The sequence below is a fragment of the Caloenas nicobarica genome, chromosome 1 (genome assembly GCF_036013445.1).
Source record: "Caloenas nicobarica isolate bCalNic1 chromosome 1, bCalNic1.hap1, whole genome shotgun sequence".
Lineage (NCBI taxonomy): Eukaryota > Metazoa > Chordata > Aves > Columbiformes > Columbidae > Caloenas > Caloenas nicobarica.
The window spans coordinates 200,166,765-200,182,995 of record NC_088245.1 but is presented as its reverse complement, the minus strand read 5'-3'; the positions used below and the strand labels follow the sequence as shown (position 1 = coordinate 200,182,995).

At 35.9% G+C, this 16,231-nt stretch overlaps 1 protein-coding gene across 1 annotated transcript in view; it reads left to right on the top strand.

Moving 5' to 3' along the window:
• DYNC2H1 (dynein cytoplasmic 2 heavy chain 1) overlaps nucleotides 1–16,231 on the top strand; it is a 166,825-nt gene that overhangs the window by 101,287 nt on the left and 49,307 nt on the right. The window contains exons 78-82 of the mRNA XM_065630345.1: nucleotides 187–297; nucleotides 2,157–2,312; nucleotides 4,013–4,088; nucleotides 6,432–6,643; nucleotides 8,231–8,335. Of these exons, the coding sequence (XP_065486417.1) occupies nucleotides 187–297; nucleotides 2,157–2,312; nucleotides 4,013–4,088; nucleotides 6,432–6,643; nucleotides 8,231–8,335 (660 nt within the window). The remainder of the gene's footprint in view (nucleotides 1–186; nucleotides 298–2,156; nucleotides 2,313–4,012; nucleotides 4,089–6,431; nucleotides 6,644–8,230; nucleotides 8,336–16,231) is intronic.

Here is a 16,231-nt window from a genome sequence, read left to right as displayed (position 1 = left end):
TATATAGAATGTGTGGAGAAGAGACATCTTGAACAGTAGTTGTTTAAATAACCTTACTTGTGCAAAGAGATAAAGAATTTTTAGACAATCCCAACTTCCTAATTTATTATAATTTTGTAAATACTGTTCTGTATATTAAAGAAATCCCTGCAAAACCTACTTCAATATATAACATCTCTTTAACAGGAGCTGAATACATTGCAACCTCAACCAAACTTCCGCCTCTGGCTTACTACTGAAGTTCATCCAAAATTTACTCCGATTTTGCTTCAATCAAGTCTGAAAATAACTTATGAAGTAAGGCAGGCCTGTTAGGAAAGCTTTCATTGCATGTTTTCAAAGACCTAACTTGGATGTATAGTGAACTAAAGCTTTAGATAGAATAAAGCCTGGATAATATGGACTATTTTCATAACTGATTTTGCCTTATATTTCAGTTAGATGGAATACAAAAAGTGCTATGAATTTACCTTGAAAGATTTTAATGATAATTTATAATGTGTATGTGGAAATTTACAGAAGCTGTGCTTTAAAGGGAAGGTTTGTAAAATTTCTTTCCAGATATTTTTTTCCAATTGGAAGTCTGAACTGGAAGCATTTGTTTTGTTTTGTGCTCCAAATTATTTTATGCATTTAATCAGTGTTTCCTAAAAGCAAAAAAACTACACAGGTGCTGGCACATGGATGAAAAACAGGAAATTCCTCCTTCTTGGTGAATGTACTCATCTGAAGATCACAGAATCATACTTTCTCTTCCATATTTTTCTTTTTGGCCCCATAGCTTTATATTTACTGGTCCCTTTAAACAAAAACGGCTCTCCTCCCATACAGCAGAATATATTGTTAAAGGCCTTCACTAAAATTTGAGAGCTTTGCTTTCAGAATGGGTTGAATAACTGGGACCATGCCCCTCCAGCTTCTTGGAAAGTGCTCTCATCATTTATGGGAATCAGGGATAGTGGTGCTACTAACTCACCCATTGGTTATGGAGTGTGGAGATTTTGCCTACAACTAAACCAAGAAACTCTGACCTTCTATGTCCAAAGTTGCTGCCTTTCAGGAAGCCAAAATTGTTATGTATTTGTATTGACTGCAGGTATTTTTAAAATTCCGAGGCACTTTCTTGCTTATATTGAGGTCTTCAGTGCTACAGACACTACAGGACTGCATAGCGTTGTCAGATTTCTTCTCATCTGGGTTCTTGAAGTTACTGATCCCACTATCTTTGGAACTTCATACTGGTGCAATGTTCTAATTCTTTTTATTACCTTTTTTTTTTGCTTTTATAGTAAATATTTTGCTACCATAAAAGGACAGTGATCACCAATGACTTGACTAACAATATTTCATTATTATATGGTTATGGAATGTCCTTTAACTGTTACCACTCAAGATGTAGATAGTTTAAAAGAAAAATCGTCAGTTGACTACAATATTTTGCAATTATTTGCCACAAGTATGCAATGCAACATATACAGCTGTTGGTAATCTTATAGAAACATTAACAAACATTATTTTTCAAAAGAAAGAACATTCTTATGAAAATGGGATTTAAATCTCTTTAAATTTATGTTCAACTTCACACTTGCAAATAATTTGAAAATGGCTGGGTATTTAATCAGTTGTTTTTACTTTTAAGTACTTTAATCTTTGTTATTGTATACATTTTAACTGCAGTTATTTCTATTGGTTGTGAACACTACACCTAACACTGACAGAACTGGCATTTTATCATACGTATACACCATATCTGTATGCTGACTAATAGAGTGCAATGGTGGCATGAGACAAGTTAGCTCTGATCACAGAAATAATTGTTAGTTGAACTTGTAAATTTAGAAGGAAGTTCTTGTTCTTGAAAAATTAGAATTTACTTTCAAGCTTACATGTTTTGATAGAGTATATTCCTTCACTAAGTTCTTTTAGTGTAGTTTAGTCCTCCAGTCAGTTTGTTCTGGTTATGATTTCACTAAGTTTAAGTTAAGCTGTTTTCAGTATAAGATCATTCTGTTGTTAGGCCATTTATTAGAAGCAGATTTTTTTTAAGTACTGTTTGTCATTTCATTAAGTTATAAATTGTAAGCTAGAATTTAAGAAAACAGTGCATAAAAGTATCAAGTTTTCTGTCTGCAACAGTGTTTTTCCTTCCAATGCAGGCACCTCCAGGCCTCAAAAAGAATCTTTTGCGAACCTATGAATCTTGGACACCAGAGCAAATTAGTAAAAAGGGAAATTTGTCTCGAGCACATTCTCTATTTTGTTTAGCATGGTTTCATGCTGTATGCCAAGAAAGAAGAAATTATATTCCTCAGGTAATATTTTTTTTCTATATTTTAAAAAATTTACCCCATTTATTAACTTTTATATTTGGAAGTATTCTTCATCAGGTATATGTTGGATCATGTTCAGAGATGAGTAAAACTTGGATACCTCTGGTGCCTGCCTTCATTATTGTCTCTGAATTCATTGCAAAATAAGATCTTGGTAGCATAAATTCCTGTCCCTCTGAAAGTTGTGACTGCCAGGATGGGCTTATTTTGAGATTTATGTACTAACTGGTACTGATGCAGGAGTGAGGTCCCATGGAAAAGATTCTGTGAATCCTTTTTGCTTGGGACAGGAAAAATGTTTTGGAAACATACATGATAGAATGAGAGATGTGACAAAAGAGAGGCTTTGGTGGGAAGGAGGGATGACATTGTCACCTCTTTGTGCACACAAACCCTGTTCAAGGAGAAGGAAGAACAAGAGAATTTACTGGTTTGTTTAGAAGGTTGTCTCACTCTTTTACAAACAGACTTTGAACATGGTGTTCAAGAAGTAGAATAGGTGAAAATATATATACTGATCTGATACCCGAACTCTCATTTGGCTTTGTTCAAATTCGTGTTCATTTACCACCAACTTTCCAAGTAGCACAAGATAGGATTACTAATTCTCCTTAATTCCACTCTGTGTTAGTCTCATGTGCAGATGATTTTATATTCTGCATAAAATACCAGTTTCTAACATTGCTGGATGGCAATCTCAGCTAGAAGCTCTTGTATTTTGTAATAAATTTCAGGTTGTTTTGTGTCCATGTACAGATCTGCCAAAAAAAGGCATTAACACTGTTGAGAGACTGCAGCGTCTTTCCATCCTGAAGCTTCAGCTGCAGGCTTGGCCTGAGACTGTATCCACCTGACTGGATATGTGCCTGTTATCTGATACATTTGCATGGTTCTCATTGCTAGTCATATGCTCCTGTTCTTATTAAATGATCCATATGCAAAGGTACAGCCACAAGAAGATACAGCAACAGGAGACACCTTTGAGATCTGGATTTCCTAAGTTCTATATCATATATCAGTATTTGTTTATACTCCATCCATTTACATCAAAAGGTTTTTGTGAGAATTATTACACATTACACAATAATACTACGTAAAGCATAATACCACCAAGAAAAGAAAGAGGTACGAATGGAGAATGATTAAAATATGCATATGGCAATCAGCATTTTTGGTGTAATAATAGCAGTAATCACTTTACTCATTAAATTGATTTCTGTCAGCAGAGAAGTGATATGAATTAAGGAGTAAGATGATGAAAGTGTAATACAGACTGTGTTTGAAGAATCAGAATTATTTATGGAAATCCAAAGGAAACTGAAATGCAAAAAGCTCTCAGAAATAAAACAATAATTCAATGCGTGATCTAGTCACAGATGTCAGCAAGCTTTAGTTGAAGTAAATACTGTTAGGAGATAAAAGAATCTTAAGTTTACATTCCTCTTACTCAATGGATTCTAGTTTGTATAAGTATGTAAAATTAAATACACTTGTAGAACTGATTTTTTTATACTGCCTCCACTGAGTGTTTCCAAAGATGCGCTTCAGAGGACATACGCTGTCTCTTTTTTCATTCAATATTAAGTATTATACAGTATTCTGTAACCACCTAGTATTTGTATTTTACTTCATGATCACCATTGTGTGTTTAATTTAATTGTTTGGATTTCTTTTAATGGTAGGGTTGGACCAAGTTTTATGAATTTTCATTATCTGATCTCCGTGCTGGTTTTGACATTATTGATGGACTGTTTGAGGGTAAGTCACTTCTTAAGGAAAGATTTCTCACCTCTGTAGTATAACCTTTCTGAATGTCTCTCATTTAAAATTTTTAGAATACTAAAAACTTTCACGGTAATTTTTTAGATTGGTTACTTTGCATTATTGTTTTGTTTGGAGTGGGGCCATTTTGTTTAAAGATTGCTTTGAAGGGATTTAAATTTCGTACTTGTATCTTCATTGGAACATTTTCCCAAATATCAACACATGATGGGGCTCTGAGCAACATGATCTAGTTGAAGATGTCCCTGCTCATTGCAGGGGGCTTGGACTAGATGACCTTTGAAGGTGCCTTCCAACTCAAACTATTCTATGGTGCTATGACTGGCTAGCTGGGTAACTACAGGAATACGGAAGCAGTCTGACCCTGAATCAGCTGTGCTTGGGCTCCATCAGGCTTTTCTGGATGTAGATCCAGACTCTGAGGATACGTCTGTATTAGTAAACTGATACGGGCTGGGTACAGGCCCAAAACTATTCCATGACCAGGTTTATTTTTTCCCATATTTGACTTATGCAGACTGGCATTCTCATAGGCAGTGCCAAGGCAGGATTTGTTAGACAGCAGAGCCTGGAGACTTTTTCCAATAGGGAGCAGGTAAGAGGTTACCTTCTTTTAGGGCAAAAGAGAGTTTAGCTGCATGGATTCAAGCCACCTTGTGCCATCTGACCTTGGGTTCAAGCAGGACCTGCCCTGTTTAACATTAGAAGAGATGTTGTATGAAGAGCTTTATCTTTCTACAACACTGAGATAAAGCTCATCACCAGTAAGCAAAGCTAGAATCACAGGGGGAATCATAATTCCATTTTTGGGAGGTTGGGTAAACCAGTAATTTCTTTCTGCCAAGAACTATTCTGCTCAGCTTCTTGAGTTCAGAGGAATAAAAAAGAAATACAGGAATGCCTGAAAGATGAAGTCTTCTGTCTCCATTCCTTCCCAGTGTGATCTCCCCCATGTATTGAATAAATGAATTGAATATGAATGAATTCTTCATATTGAAACTCACTGTTAAAAAGAGCCAACTTCATTGTTCTGTTAGGTAGCGTAGTAAGTTCTTAATATTCATTAATATGAAAAGCAATTTTTTTTAAAGTCTTGGCATTTTATATAATTTCGAAGTAAAGTTAGAAACTGATCTTTAGAGATAATTTATGATAATTGATTTAAATGAGATTTATGGATGATTAGTGCATCTGTAATTGGACCTTAGTTATATAGACTTGAAACATACAGGGATGTAAAGAGGTTGAATCGCTAGGTGTCACTGCTAATCAGTAACTGTTGCTGTGAAGAAAACTTTTCCTACTAAGGAATGATTGAAGTATTTGGAAACAACAGTTACTACCAAGAAACCCCCCTTAAAGTAATTGCTGGTTCCTTTTTTCAAGGGACTTTAAGGAATAGTTTTCTGTACAAGCTTATACTTACACATGAAAGCTATAGAGGAGGGGTGTCAAACTCATTGTCACCGGGGGCCACATCAGCCTCGCAGTTGCCTTCAAAGGGCCGAATGTAATTTTAGGACTGGATAAATGTTGGAGTAGTTACGTTTGGCCCTTTGAAGGCAATTGCGAGGCTGACGTGGCCCCCAGTGACAATGAGTTTGACACCCTGCTATAGAGTATAAGTAGATCATTGTCCAATGTAGTTATTTTGGACAACTGTGATGGAAGGGAGGGAACATAAGTTATTTTGAACTTGTGGGATACAGCTAAGCCAGAGTAATCTAATTGCAACGTCAACCTGACCAGGAAGCTAATAGTAACATGCTTAGTTTTATGCGCTGTGTTGTGTGATTTGTAGTGTTTTACAAAGTACCTATCCTGTACCTCTTTGTGTTTGAAAGATGACATTTCCAGCAATGTTATCTATTTTGAGTGTTGTCTGGTTTTGGATCAATCAATCAGTTTATTTTATGAGACCAGATGGTACCGTGTTGCAAAATAATGTGTAAAATTTTGAACAGGGGAAATTCTGTTTATTTATGACAAAGGAGGACATAATTAAAATTTTAACAGTATAATTTCTGAAATGCATATAGCCAATTGGTTTATCTACAATAAAAAGCACCTCAAGACTTAAGTAATATTTCAAATAACTAATTTTAAAGTACAGTAAGTTAATCGATGAAAAATATTTACAAACTCTTTGAAGTTTCTGCAGCTTTTATTATTTGGTAATATAGAAGAAAAACAATTAGAAATTAATTATTTGATATGTGTTTATTTTTTTTATTTCACCGAAGAACTACAAAGACACCAAGAAAGGCTTATAATGCAATGCTATCCATTAATACAAAACTAATATTTATTAATTTATAGGTTCCAAAGATTTTCAGTGGGAATTTGTGCATGGCTTGTTTGAAAATGCAATTTATGGAGGCCGTGTAGATAATTACTTTGATATGAGAGTTCTTCGGTCCTACTTGGAGCAGCTTTTCAATTCACGAGTCATTGGCAGTTTAAATACTAGAGGCAAGAAGATGACTGGTTTCCCATACTCCATCTCTTTACCAAATTCCTGCAGTATTTTGGTAGGTATACATCTTCTATCACCAATATAGAAACTAAAATAAGTTCTTTTCAAGAATTATTCTTGGAAATAATTCCACAAAGAAAACCAGAGTTACAATCCAAAGGTTACCTCCATTTATTTACGACTCTTGTATGGAGCACTAATTCTTAAGTTTCAGAACTTTTCTGCTAGTCTGTTTGGTGACCTTCTTTTTCTATGATATCTGATTGGACTGTGGTGCAGAGCAGCACGGCTATGAAGAATTGAGTAAAAGTCGATTTATGACAAAGGAGGATATCATTACATTTTTATATGACAGTATATTAGCATAATAGCACTATTGTACAGACTGCTAAACATTCTTATAAATTCTGGATGAAATATGAATCTAAATATATCTTCTTATTTACAAGATATATCAATATTCTGACATAATCTGCTAACATGCTGTGGAGAGTATAGGACATTTTATTTGTAAATAAATATGGATTCTGATTCTTCGGTAGTATTCCTTTAATGTAAACAAGAAGGAATGCAACAGAGCCTAAAGAACTGATCTCTCCCTATCCTTTCACATACTATTGTTGTTACTGTTATTAAGATTCATTTGCATTTTAATGTAGGACTCCATACTAGACCTCTAATATGACTTGATGTAAATGGAATTATGCCAGTTAAAATAAATTGCTGTTGTTTGGCATTCTTCACCTGGATTCTCACTGTTTAGGTTTGGGAGTTGTTTATTTTTTTACTTTAAATATGACTGTTATTTTCTATAGATGTGCCAAGTTAATAAAGAGGGAAGGAATAAACAAACCAGGTGGTCTCTGTTCTTGTAGATCATATAATGAAATAGATTAACCTTTCTTCTTGCCTGCACTGCATTTAATATCTCTCCGTTTCTTATAGTTATCTGATTATTTATGTGAGAGTTTATACTTTTCTGTCTCAAATATTTTTCTGGAAGTAGTTTTGATTAGTAGAACACTAATAATATAGTTAAATTTGATTACTTAAAAAAATTGGTATAATATCTCTAACTAAATAATGTTCCCTCAGTGTTTGGTATAGAGATCTGGTACTGTCGTTCTCTCTGAAGTGAGATGCTATTCTGCATCCCCAGTGATCATTCAAAACTTTTTACCTAAATGATTTCACTTTCTTTGAGTGATAATATCTTCATAGATTTAAACAGAAGTGAGAGCTCTTCATTTTATAAATACGTATTATACTCTATTATTCTAATTCCAAATGCCAAAATATTTTTCTTTTTTTTTATATTGTCATTAATCTTAACTTTTCAACAAAAGTATTTCAGTTACTTTTCAGAGACAGTTGTAGCATATTTTTATTTTCAGTTGATAGCATCACAGTAATCAGAGTTGCTTTTTGCTCTTTTAGAGTAGAAACACTGTATAAAAAAAGTCTTTATAACTAAAATTAAGAAATTTATAAGTAAAATTACCAAAATATGTCATGTGTTATATACTTATTTTAATCTTCATTTTACGCAGTTCGCTTAATGAAACTCTTTTCATCATACACTGTTAATTTCATGAGCTGAAAAATTTCCATCAGTTATGTTTATTCTTTTCTTCTAATGCAGGATTATCGTAATATTATCGAAAGCCTTCCAGAAGATGACAAACCTGACTTTTTTGGCCTGCCCGCTAATATTGCTCATTCATCACAACGTATGATCAGTTCCCAGGTGAAGTTACATTTTTCATTGTTCTCTGAATGTTTTCTACATCCAGTATAAGCTGGAGAATGCAACCACCTGTTCATAAATATGAATTTCCATGATAAAGTCACAGTAAATTCAGGGATTTTTTAAATATGGCGACTTTTATCTGTAGAATATTTTAATATAATAATAGTTATCTTTAATTACAAAGATATTAATTTAGGACTTAAATAAACAAAGAATTATTGAGAAAGTTTGTGATAACATAATTCAGTTCATGCTGAAGAGTATCCACTTATGTAAGTAGTTTCACCAGTTGTATCTGTACTGTCGATAGGATAGTACTTACAGCTGCTGTTCACTGCAAGTTAAGGTTTCAGGTTTGGTCACCGAATTCTAATACAATAGTTTGATAGACAGAATATGGGTAACATTTTATGCTTTTTCTCAATGAGAAATTGTGAGTAATTCTCCCAATAGTCAGAATTCTATTTTTACTGTTAGAAATGCGGTATTTTGAAAAAAAAATGTTGTTCTCACTGGAGAATAGCATACAGCTACTTAGGCACACCATAATGAAATTCTCAACATAATGAAAAGTAAGTTGCAGAGGTTTTGTAGGTCTTGGTTTAAAGAAATCACTAATTTTAAATATTTCCATTATTGCTTCGGCTGTAAGATATGGCAGATGGCTGTATCATAGTCAAGAGTTCTCAGCTGTCATTTAATTGCAGTCTAGTCCAGATTTGAATATATGTTTAATATGTGAGAATGCAGTGATTCCACTGCTGGAATAATAGGCAATGATGAAAGATTTTTTACCTGTTTGCTTTAGAGTTGTGCCGGGTGAGTGACCTGGTTCATGCATTATGCTGGGCACTATTAATGGCACAGCTGGGGCAGCTGTTCTTCTCACCCTTTGTGGAGACCAAAAATTCTGAGTGTCTCTCTTGTTCTCCTTATAACTTCTGTTTTGTCAGTCTGAGAAGGGAAAAGTTGGAGTGATTTGAACTCTGGATGTCTTCATCATCAATACGTAGTTTGGTTTGTTGGACAAAGCTTTTCATTGCTAATATTTTATCACTTCTCTCAGGTGTCAATTCAGTTGCCTAAAAATTGGTATCTTGTATCATCTGGAGATGCCCTAGTGTATTTAAGACATCTACTGGGAGCTACCAAATATGACACAGGACCCAAATGAATACATTATCTTGTTGGGAAAACAGCTGGAAGTAAGGGGCAAAAATGGCACCAGAATCCAGTGTTAAGCAACTGATTCCCACCGCTTGTGTACCCTGATCCAGCAGATCATGGACCTGGAAGTCCTGTGTCTTATCTGCCTGTCCAGAACAGTATCTTGGATAATAGAGTCTCAAATGACATTATGTGTAACAACTGAATTGACCCGCTCATGCCTAGAGTCCAGGGAGGAGTTTGACTAAGAAGAGGTTTTACCTCAGCCTGAGATGAAATTCGGTAGTGGTCATAGGCAGATAAAAGTCCACCTTCAATTTTATTCAGGTTTGCTGGGTATTCAAACCTTTTAGTGCAAATATGGAGCAAGTTTAGGACTTTGAGGCAAAGCTTTAATTCTTTATATTGTTTTGATTTTTAGCTAAGTCTGAATGAGAGCACACTGTTGCTGCATAAGTACAGTTAAACAGTACAAATCTAACTAGTGTTTAGTATAATTTATTTGGTAAATTAATTGCAACAGATAACATGAAAGTTGATTGAGTTAAGGATCTTATGTCAGCACGACGAAGTGAACTGGTCTGTATATCAAGGCTTGCTTTAATTTTATGCATAGCCCTAGCATGCTGTCTTATATAAGGATAAGTTATGGAGGGAGGGGAAATAAATAAATTATGGAATCACAGAATACCAGGTTGTAAGGGATCTCATGGATTATCTGGTCCAACCTTTCTTGGCAAAATCAACTGGAAATTTCCTATAATTGTAATTCCCTATTATCTCAAGACTTTGAATTTTTTTTAGAAAAAGTATCTAATTGTTTGTTCACACTCATCTAGAAAGGGCTCCACGCAGAAATGTATTATAGGTATAAGACCTTTGATCTGTTAAAAAAAAATAAAAAAGCCTTTGAGTCTTGCATTTGTTGAATATCAGATATAGTACTGGTAAATTTGCCTATCTGTTCACTTAAATCCATAGCTGTATTGTCAAATTATTTGTTTTCTTATTAGCACATAAACTGTAAAGCTTTATAAAGACGAATCAGTAGGATGAGGGTGCATGGGGTAATCCACTGAGTGCAAGAACTCGTCTATTACAAAGCCAAAAAATGTGCCCAGACTCAACGTAGCTCTGTTTGGTTTTGTCTTAAAATCTTTTACATAAACGTCAACTTTAATCACTTTTGTTTCTGTCAGATACACTGTAGATTGCTGATGATTTATTTCAGCTCTGCTTACATAATTTGTTATGAGCCACCGTTGTTAGAAAATGCTGTTATTGGAAAATAAGTCCTTAGTTAACCTCCACGAAATCAGAAGAGATTCAGAGTTCCTGTGTGAAGGGAAATAGGTAGTGAATGCATTTATACGCAGACCTTGTGCTCTGCTGAACTAGTCTGTCATAGCATTGATTATAATCTAAAACCTATGGATTGTAATCATGAAAATATGAGACTGCTGTAGTTAACAGTTCTGTGAGGTGCTTGTCATATGAGAGATTTCTTCCTCCTTCCAGTAGTAATTTGTGGTACTTCTTTAAGTCTTAGGCTATTTAAGTAACAGAAATGGGAGATTTTTCTTAAATTGTGTTTCTACCTAACTACGAATCCTACTCCCATTCCATTTCTGACAGTTTGGCAGCTGTCTTAGATCCATAGATGATTCCATGGTTCACAATCTGAAATGCAACGATTGCCTTCTAACAGGAGCGTTTCTCATAAATCCTTTACCAGCTAAAGCAGAGAAAAGCTGAATGAATAAGATAGTAAGAAATAAGTTGCTACCAGCTCAGTCGCCATGTCACTAGCACCAGAATAGTCACTGATTCTGTGCTAAGTATGTGGTATATTCTCTCATAATTTATGTCTACTATCCCACATATTTTCTCATCTATTAGACATTGTAACATACATACTTTGAAGTTGTTTAAACCAGCTGACAGCAATTTCGAGTTTAGCCACGTGTTTAGGCTCAGAGATTTAAAATAATCGTTGAAATATACATTGATTTTAAGTAAATTGTTATTAGCAAGTTATCAGTTAAAAATCTTATAAAATAAGTGTTAAAACAGGTAACACTATGGTCTATTCAATTAACCATGTAGTTAAACTAATGTAATTCTATTACAAGAAATCTGATACCATTTTATTACATCATTTCACTACACAAGATGGAATACTTAGATAATAGAAGTGTAGATTTTATAGAGTTTCTATGAATATATCTTTTTTCATGTATAGGAATGATATTTTCTATTGCTGCAGCAACACTTTGCTGTAGCAGAAATTTACTGCAGACAGTGGAGCATTTTGCAGTTATGCAGAAATCTCTTCTGTAGCCTCCTGCATTGTTAATGTTTGGATAAACCTGAAACAGCACTAAAAAGAACTGGACTCTTTTTGGTAACCTTGCATATGTTGATTATATTAACAGCTATTCCTTTTTTCAGCAGGCACTACCCGTATTATTTTAATATTGGTAATTACTAATTGAATTGTTAGAAATTATGTCTCATGATGTTCTGTAGTGTAATTCAGAGAGGATTAAAACTGCATGCATACTGATAAGAGCCATTTTGTTTTTAAGAAAATATTTGACTTAAATAGATGTGATCATTTCAGCAGCATGGCTTACATTTTTTTTTTCTGTATTTTGTCCTTAGCTGCTTTTTGTAGGTAGAACTAGGTAAATTTTTAGAGACTGGATTTCTGGAGTACACTGCAGCCCTTCGGTTCTGCCTTACATACTGTTACAACAAGCCCTTGACACAACACCCCTTAGGTTGAATATGGTCATGAATAATGTCGCGTCTCTTGCTATGTTCCCTCTGCAGAACGGTGCAGTTACGATAGAAAATGGCTGAGCTGGCAGTGCAGCTGCAGGAGGCAGCACAGCTCATCCTAGCTGTTTTACACCAGGTAGAGATTTTCTGTAGAGGTGCAACTCCTTTCCTCATACTCAGCAAAAGTCCTCACCACTAGGTTACAGTCATACTCCTTTCCTGTATTCGAGTGGTTTAATCTCACAGTCTAACCTATAACCAATTATTAGAGCTGTCAGAATATGCGGAGGTTTGCTTTAGGGTTCCTATGGGTGAGAAGGGTCTCTAATTTAGATCTGTCTCCAGTCATCTTCTTGCAAGGTAGGCTTTTTGCTCCAGTGTACTTGCCTCTTATTCTTGGGACCACATTTCTGTTCTTTTTTGAATTCCTATGAATCAATTTAATCCTTTTTGATAATTTTTAATAGAACCATACATAAAATGTCTTAGTCAAAATAACATTTATCATATGTGAGAAACAGAACTTTTATGGACTGAAACAGAGAGGCCTGCATATGTATTTTTACACCTTGGAAAAGCACTAAGAGCTATCTCGTTCTGTGCAGGATTTAGCATATCTGCAGCTAATATGACTTATTGCCGGTAACCACCTAGGAAGATGAAATGAAAATGCAGACCCCTTGTTTTGTCTCCCTCCTTTCTTTGCACAACAGATTTGGTCATTATAGGCACTCCTTAGAGAGTGTAGCATTTAAAGCCTTCTCTTAGTGTTGTGTGATCCCATCAAATCTTGTTGAATGGCCATGCCTGCAAATGATTACAGCCAGTAACTAGTAGCTCTGTATGATCAGTTGACCTATTAATCTAAACATTCTCCAATAATATAGCAAACCATATTGTGAAAAAAGCCGTTCAGTAACTGACAGGTTATCCAAGACTCATCAAATATGACTGTCGACGATAATCAATATGGCTACCATTTAGTTTACTTAACGCTAATTTCTGCATAGAATACTGTGTATAACACTTTTGATATCTTGAATTGGGAATTCAGCATTCTTTTACACTTAAAGATTCATAATGCTTTACAGAGACTATTGTGTGAGACAGCTAAGTCTCAGTAAGGTTGAAGAATAGGTTGTTTTCGACATTTTCATGGACAATTATCATTCAAGGATAAAGGATAGTTACAGTTTCTCTGTATACTAGTACAACATCTTGATTCTTCTGTGTCCACCGTCCCAGGAATGGCAAGTGGAAGGCAAGCCTGTAAACTTGCAGCTCCCTTTTTAGGACCTCCTGGGGGTGATTGTGCGTGCCTAATTGAAACTTGCTTTCTAAAGTTCATGGAAGACTGTCTCATGTAAGTGGGATCCCATGCTGGAGCAGGGAAAGAGAGTGAGGAAGAAGGAGCAGCAGAGACAACATGTGATGAACTGACCACAACCCCCATTCCCCATCCCACTTCACCACTTGGGGGGAGGAGCTAGAGGAGTTGGGAGTGAAGCTGAGCCTGGGAAGAAGCGAGGGGTGAGGGGAAAGCGTTTTTAAGATTTGGGTTTATTTCTCATTGTCCTACTCTAATTTGATTGATAATAAATTAAATTAATTTTTTCCAAGTCCATTCTATTTTGCCCATGGCAGTAATTGCTGAGTGATCACTCCCTGTGCTTATCTCGACCCACGAGCCTTTTTTCCTATTATCTCTCCCCTGTCCTGCTGAAGATGAGAGTGATGGAGCGGCTTTGGTGGGCACTGGGTGGCCAGCTGAGGTCAGCCCACCACATCTTCAAAGTGCCGAAGGGCATCACAAGTGTAAAATAATCCTTTGAGCTTCAGATTGTTGAAGCCTCCAGAGACTGTAGTTCTTACCAATTTTTCAATAAAATACTATAAAATGATTTAATTGTAGATTTTATATACCAGTTAATAATATTGAGCTGTGAATACTTATAACTTCAAATAGGTGGATTCCAATTCACTTCAACTGAAGTTGCTGGGAGTATTTATCCTCCTATATTTTGCCCTTTTTAAGGTTATTTGCTTTTCAACCAGGCTGGTGATACTCTGCAGTTCTGATGGTTCAGACTTTGCAGGAAAATGTCTTGCTTAGAAAATCTGTTTCTGACAAATTTTATATTCTCAAATATAATCCTAATCTGAAAAGTATTTTCTGTGGTAGGGTAGAGAATATGAAGTAATTTAGTTTTCCCAGATATATTTCACTCAAACCCAGCTGCATTCTTCTCTTTGCCTGTTTTGTCTCAGAGTGATGGGAATCGCTCTCACTTCTCCTTGTTAGCAACTCCATTATTTTTATTATCTGAAAGTAACTGGAGAAGGATGGTTCTTTGAGATACTCCTTTTTCTTTTAATCCTAGATATCTATCTCAGCTCTTTTGGTAATAATTGGTTCTGCTTTTCTGTCCCATCTAACTAATCTCAAACTGTCTTTATGGAATCCATCTGGTATTCATGAAGGCACCATAAAGAGTCGAACAATTATTCTAACTTTAATGTGCTTCTCTGTATTGTTAACAAGAGAACTGACTTGCTGTTTGACATATTTAAAGGAATGCCTTTCCCATCATGTTATACTCTAGGTAATTTCTTCCAACCTTCTGCTCCTCCATTTCCTTTTGAACTTCAGTCATCGCTGCCTGCCAAACTGAGTTCAAAGCTCCGCTTGCTAGCAGCAAGCCTGCTGGCAGATACTCTTGTTACACTTTGTCATACGAATTCTGTCTGCCTCTAGCTGTCAGTCTCTCTCAAACAAGGTGTCACAGCCATAAGAGCTGAAGTTAAGTCTGCAACATCCCAGCTCTGCAACCAAGTATTGTGACCTGGTTGCATCGTCACATATGGTGTAGAATATCCCTCTGGTCAGTTGGGGTCAGCTGTCCTGGCTGTGTCTCCTCCCAAACTTTTGTGCACTCCCCACCTTCTTGCTGGCAGGCTGGTATGAGAAGCTGAAAAGTCCTTGACAGCTCAGCAACAACTAAAACATCAGTGTGTTGTCATCATTCTTATACTAAATGCAAAACACAGCACTATACCAGCTACTAGGAAGAAAATTAGCTTTAACCCAGCTGAAACCAGGATACCATCCAGCCTATTCTTTGACATCATGCTTCAAGTCCATACTTCCTCAGCTTCAAAAATAGGGATGTGTTCAAAGATTATGTCAAAAGCCTTATTAGGAGTGTCCCCACTCTTCCCTCATTTATGTATTCATTTCATCACAGAAGGCAATCAGGTTGGTCAAGCATTCTTTGCTCTTGGTAAAGCTATGTTGACTGTTTCTGTTTGCCTTATTTTCCCTCTAGTGTTTGGAAGTGAATTGCACGTTGATGTCTTCCATGATCTCTCCAGGGACAGAGATTAGGTGGAATAGTCTGTCATTCCATTAATTTTCCATCCATTTCTTAAGGCAGTCATAATGTCACCCTTAACCTCAGTAAGGATTTCCTCTGATTGTCATGATTTTTAATATGCAGTAGAGAGCAGCCTAGCCATCATATTGACCAGCAGCCATGAGTGAATCTCATTTGGATTTCATTGATTTGAGTAGAATCCTAGGATCATTTAGGTTGGAAAAAACCCCTTAGGATCAAGTCCAACTGTAGACCTGACACTGCCAAGTCCCCCACTAAACCATGTCCCTAAAAAGCACATCTACATGTCTTTTAAATACTTCCAGGGATGATGACTCCACCACTTCCCTGGGCAGCCTGTTCCAATGCCTGACAACCCTTCTGGTGAAGACGTTTTTCCCAATACCCAGTCTAAACCTCCCTTGGTCCAACTAGAGGCCATTTCCTCTCGTCCTGTCACTTGTTACCTGGGAGAAGAGACCAACCCCCTCCATGCTACAACCTCCTTTCAGGTAGTTGTAGACAGCGATAAGGTTAAGGCCTCCTTTTCTCCAGGATAAACAACCTC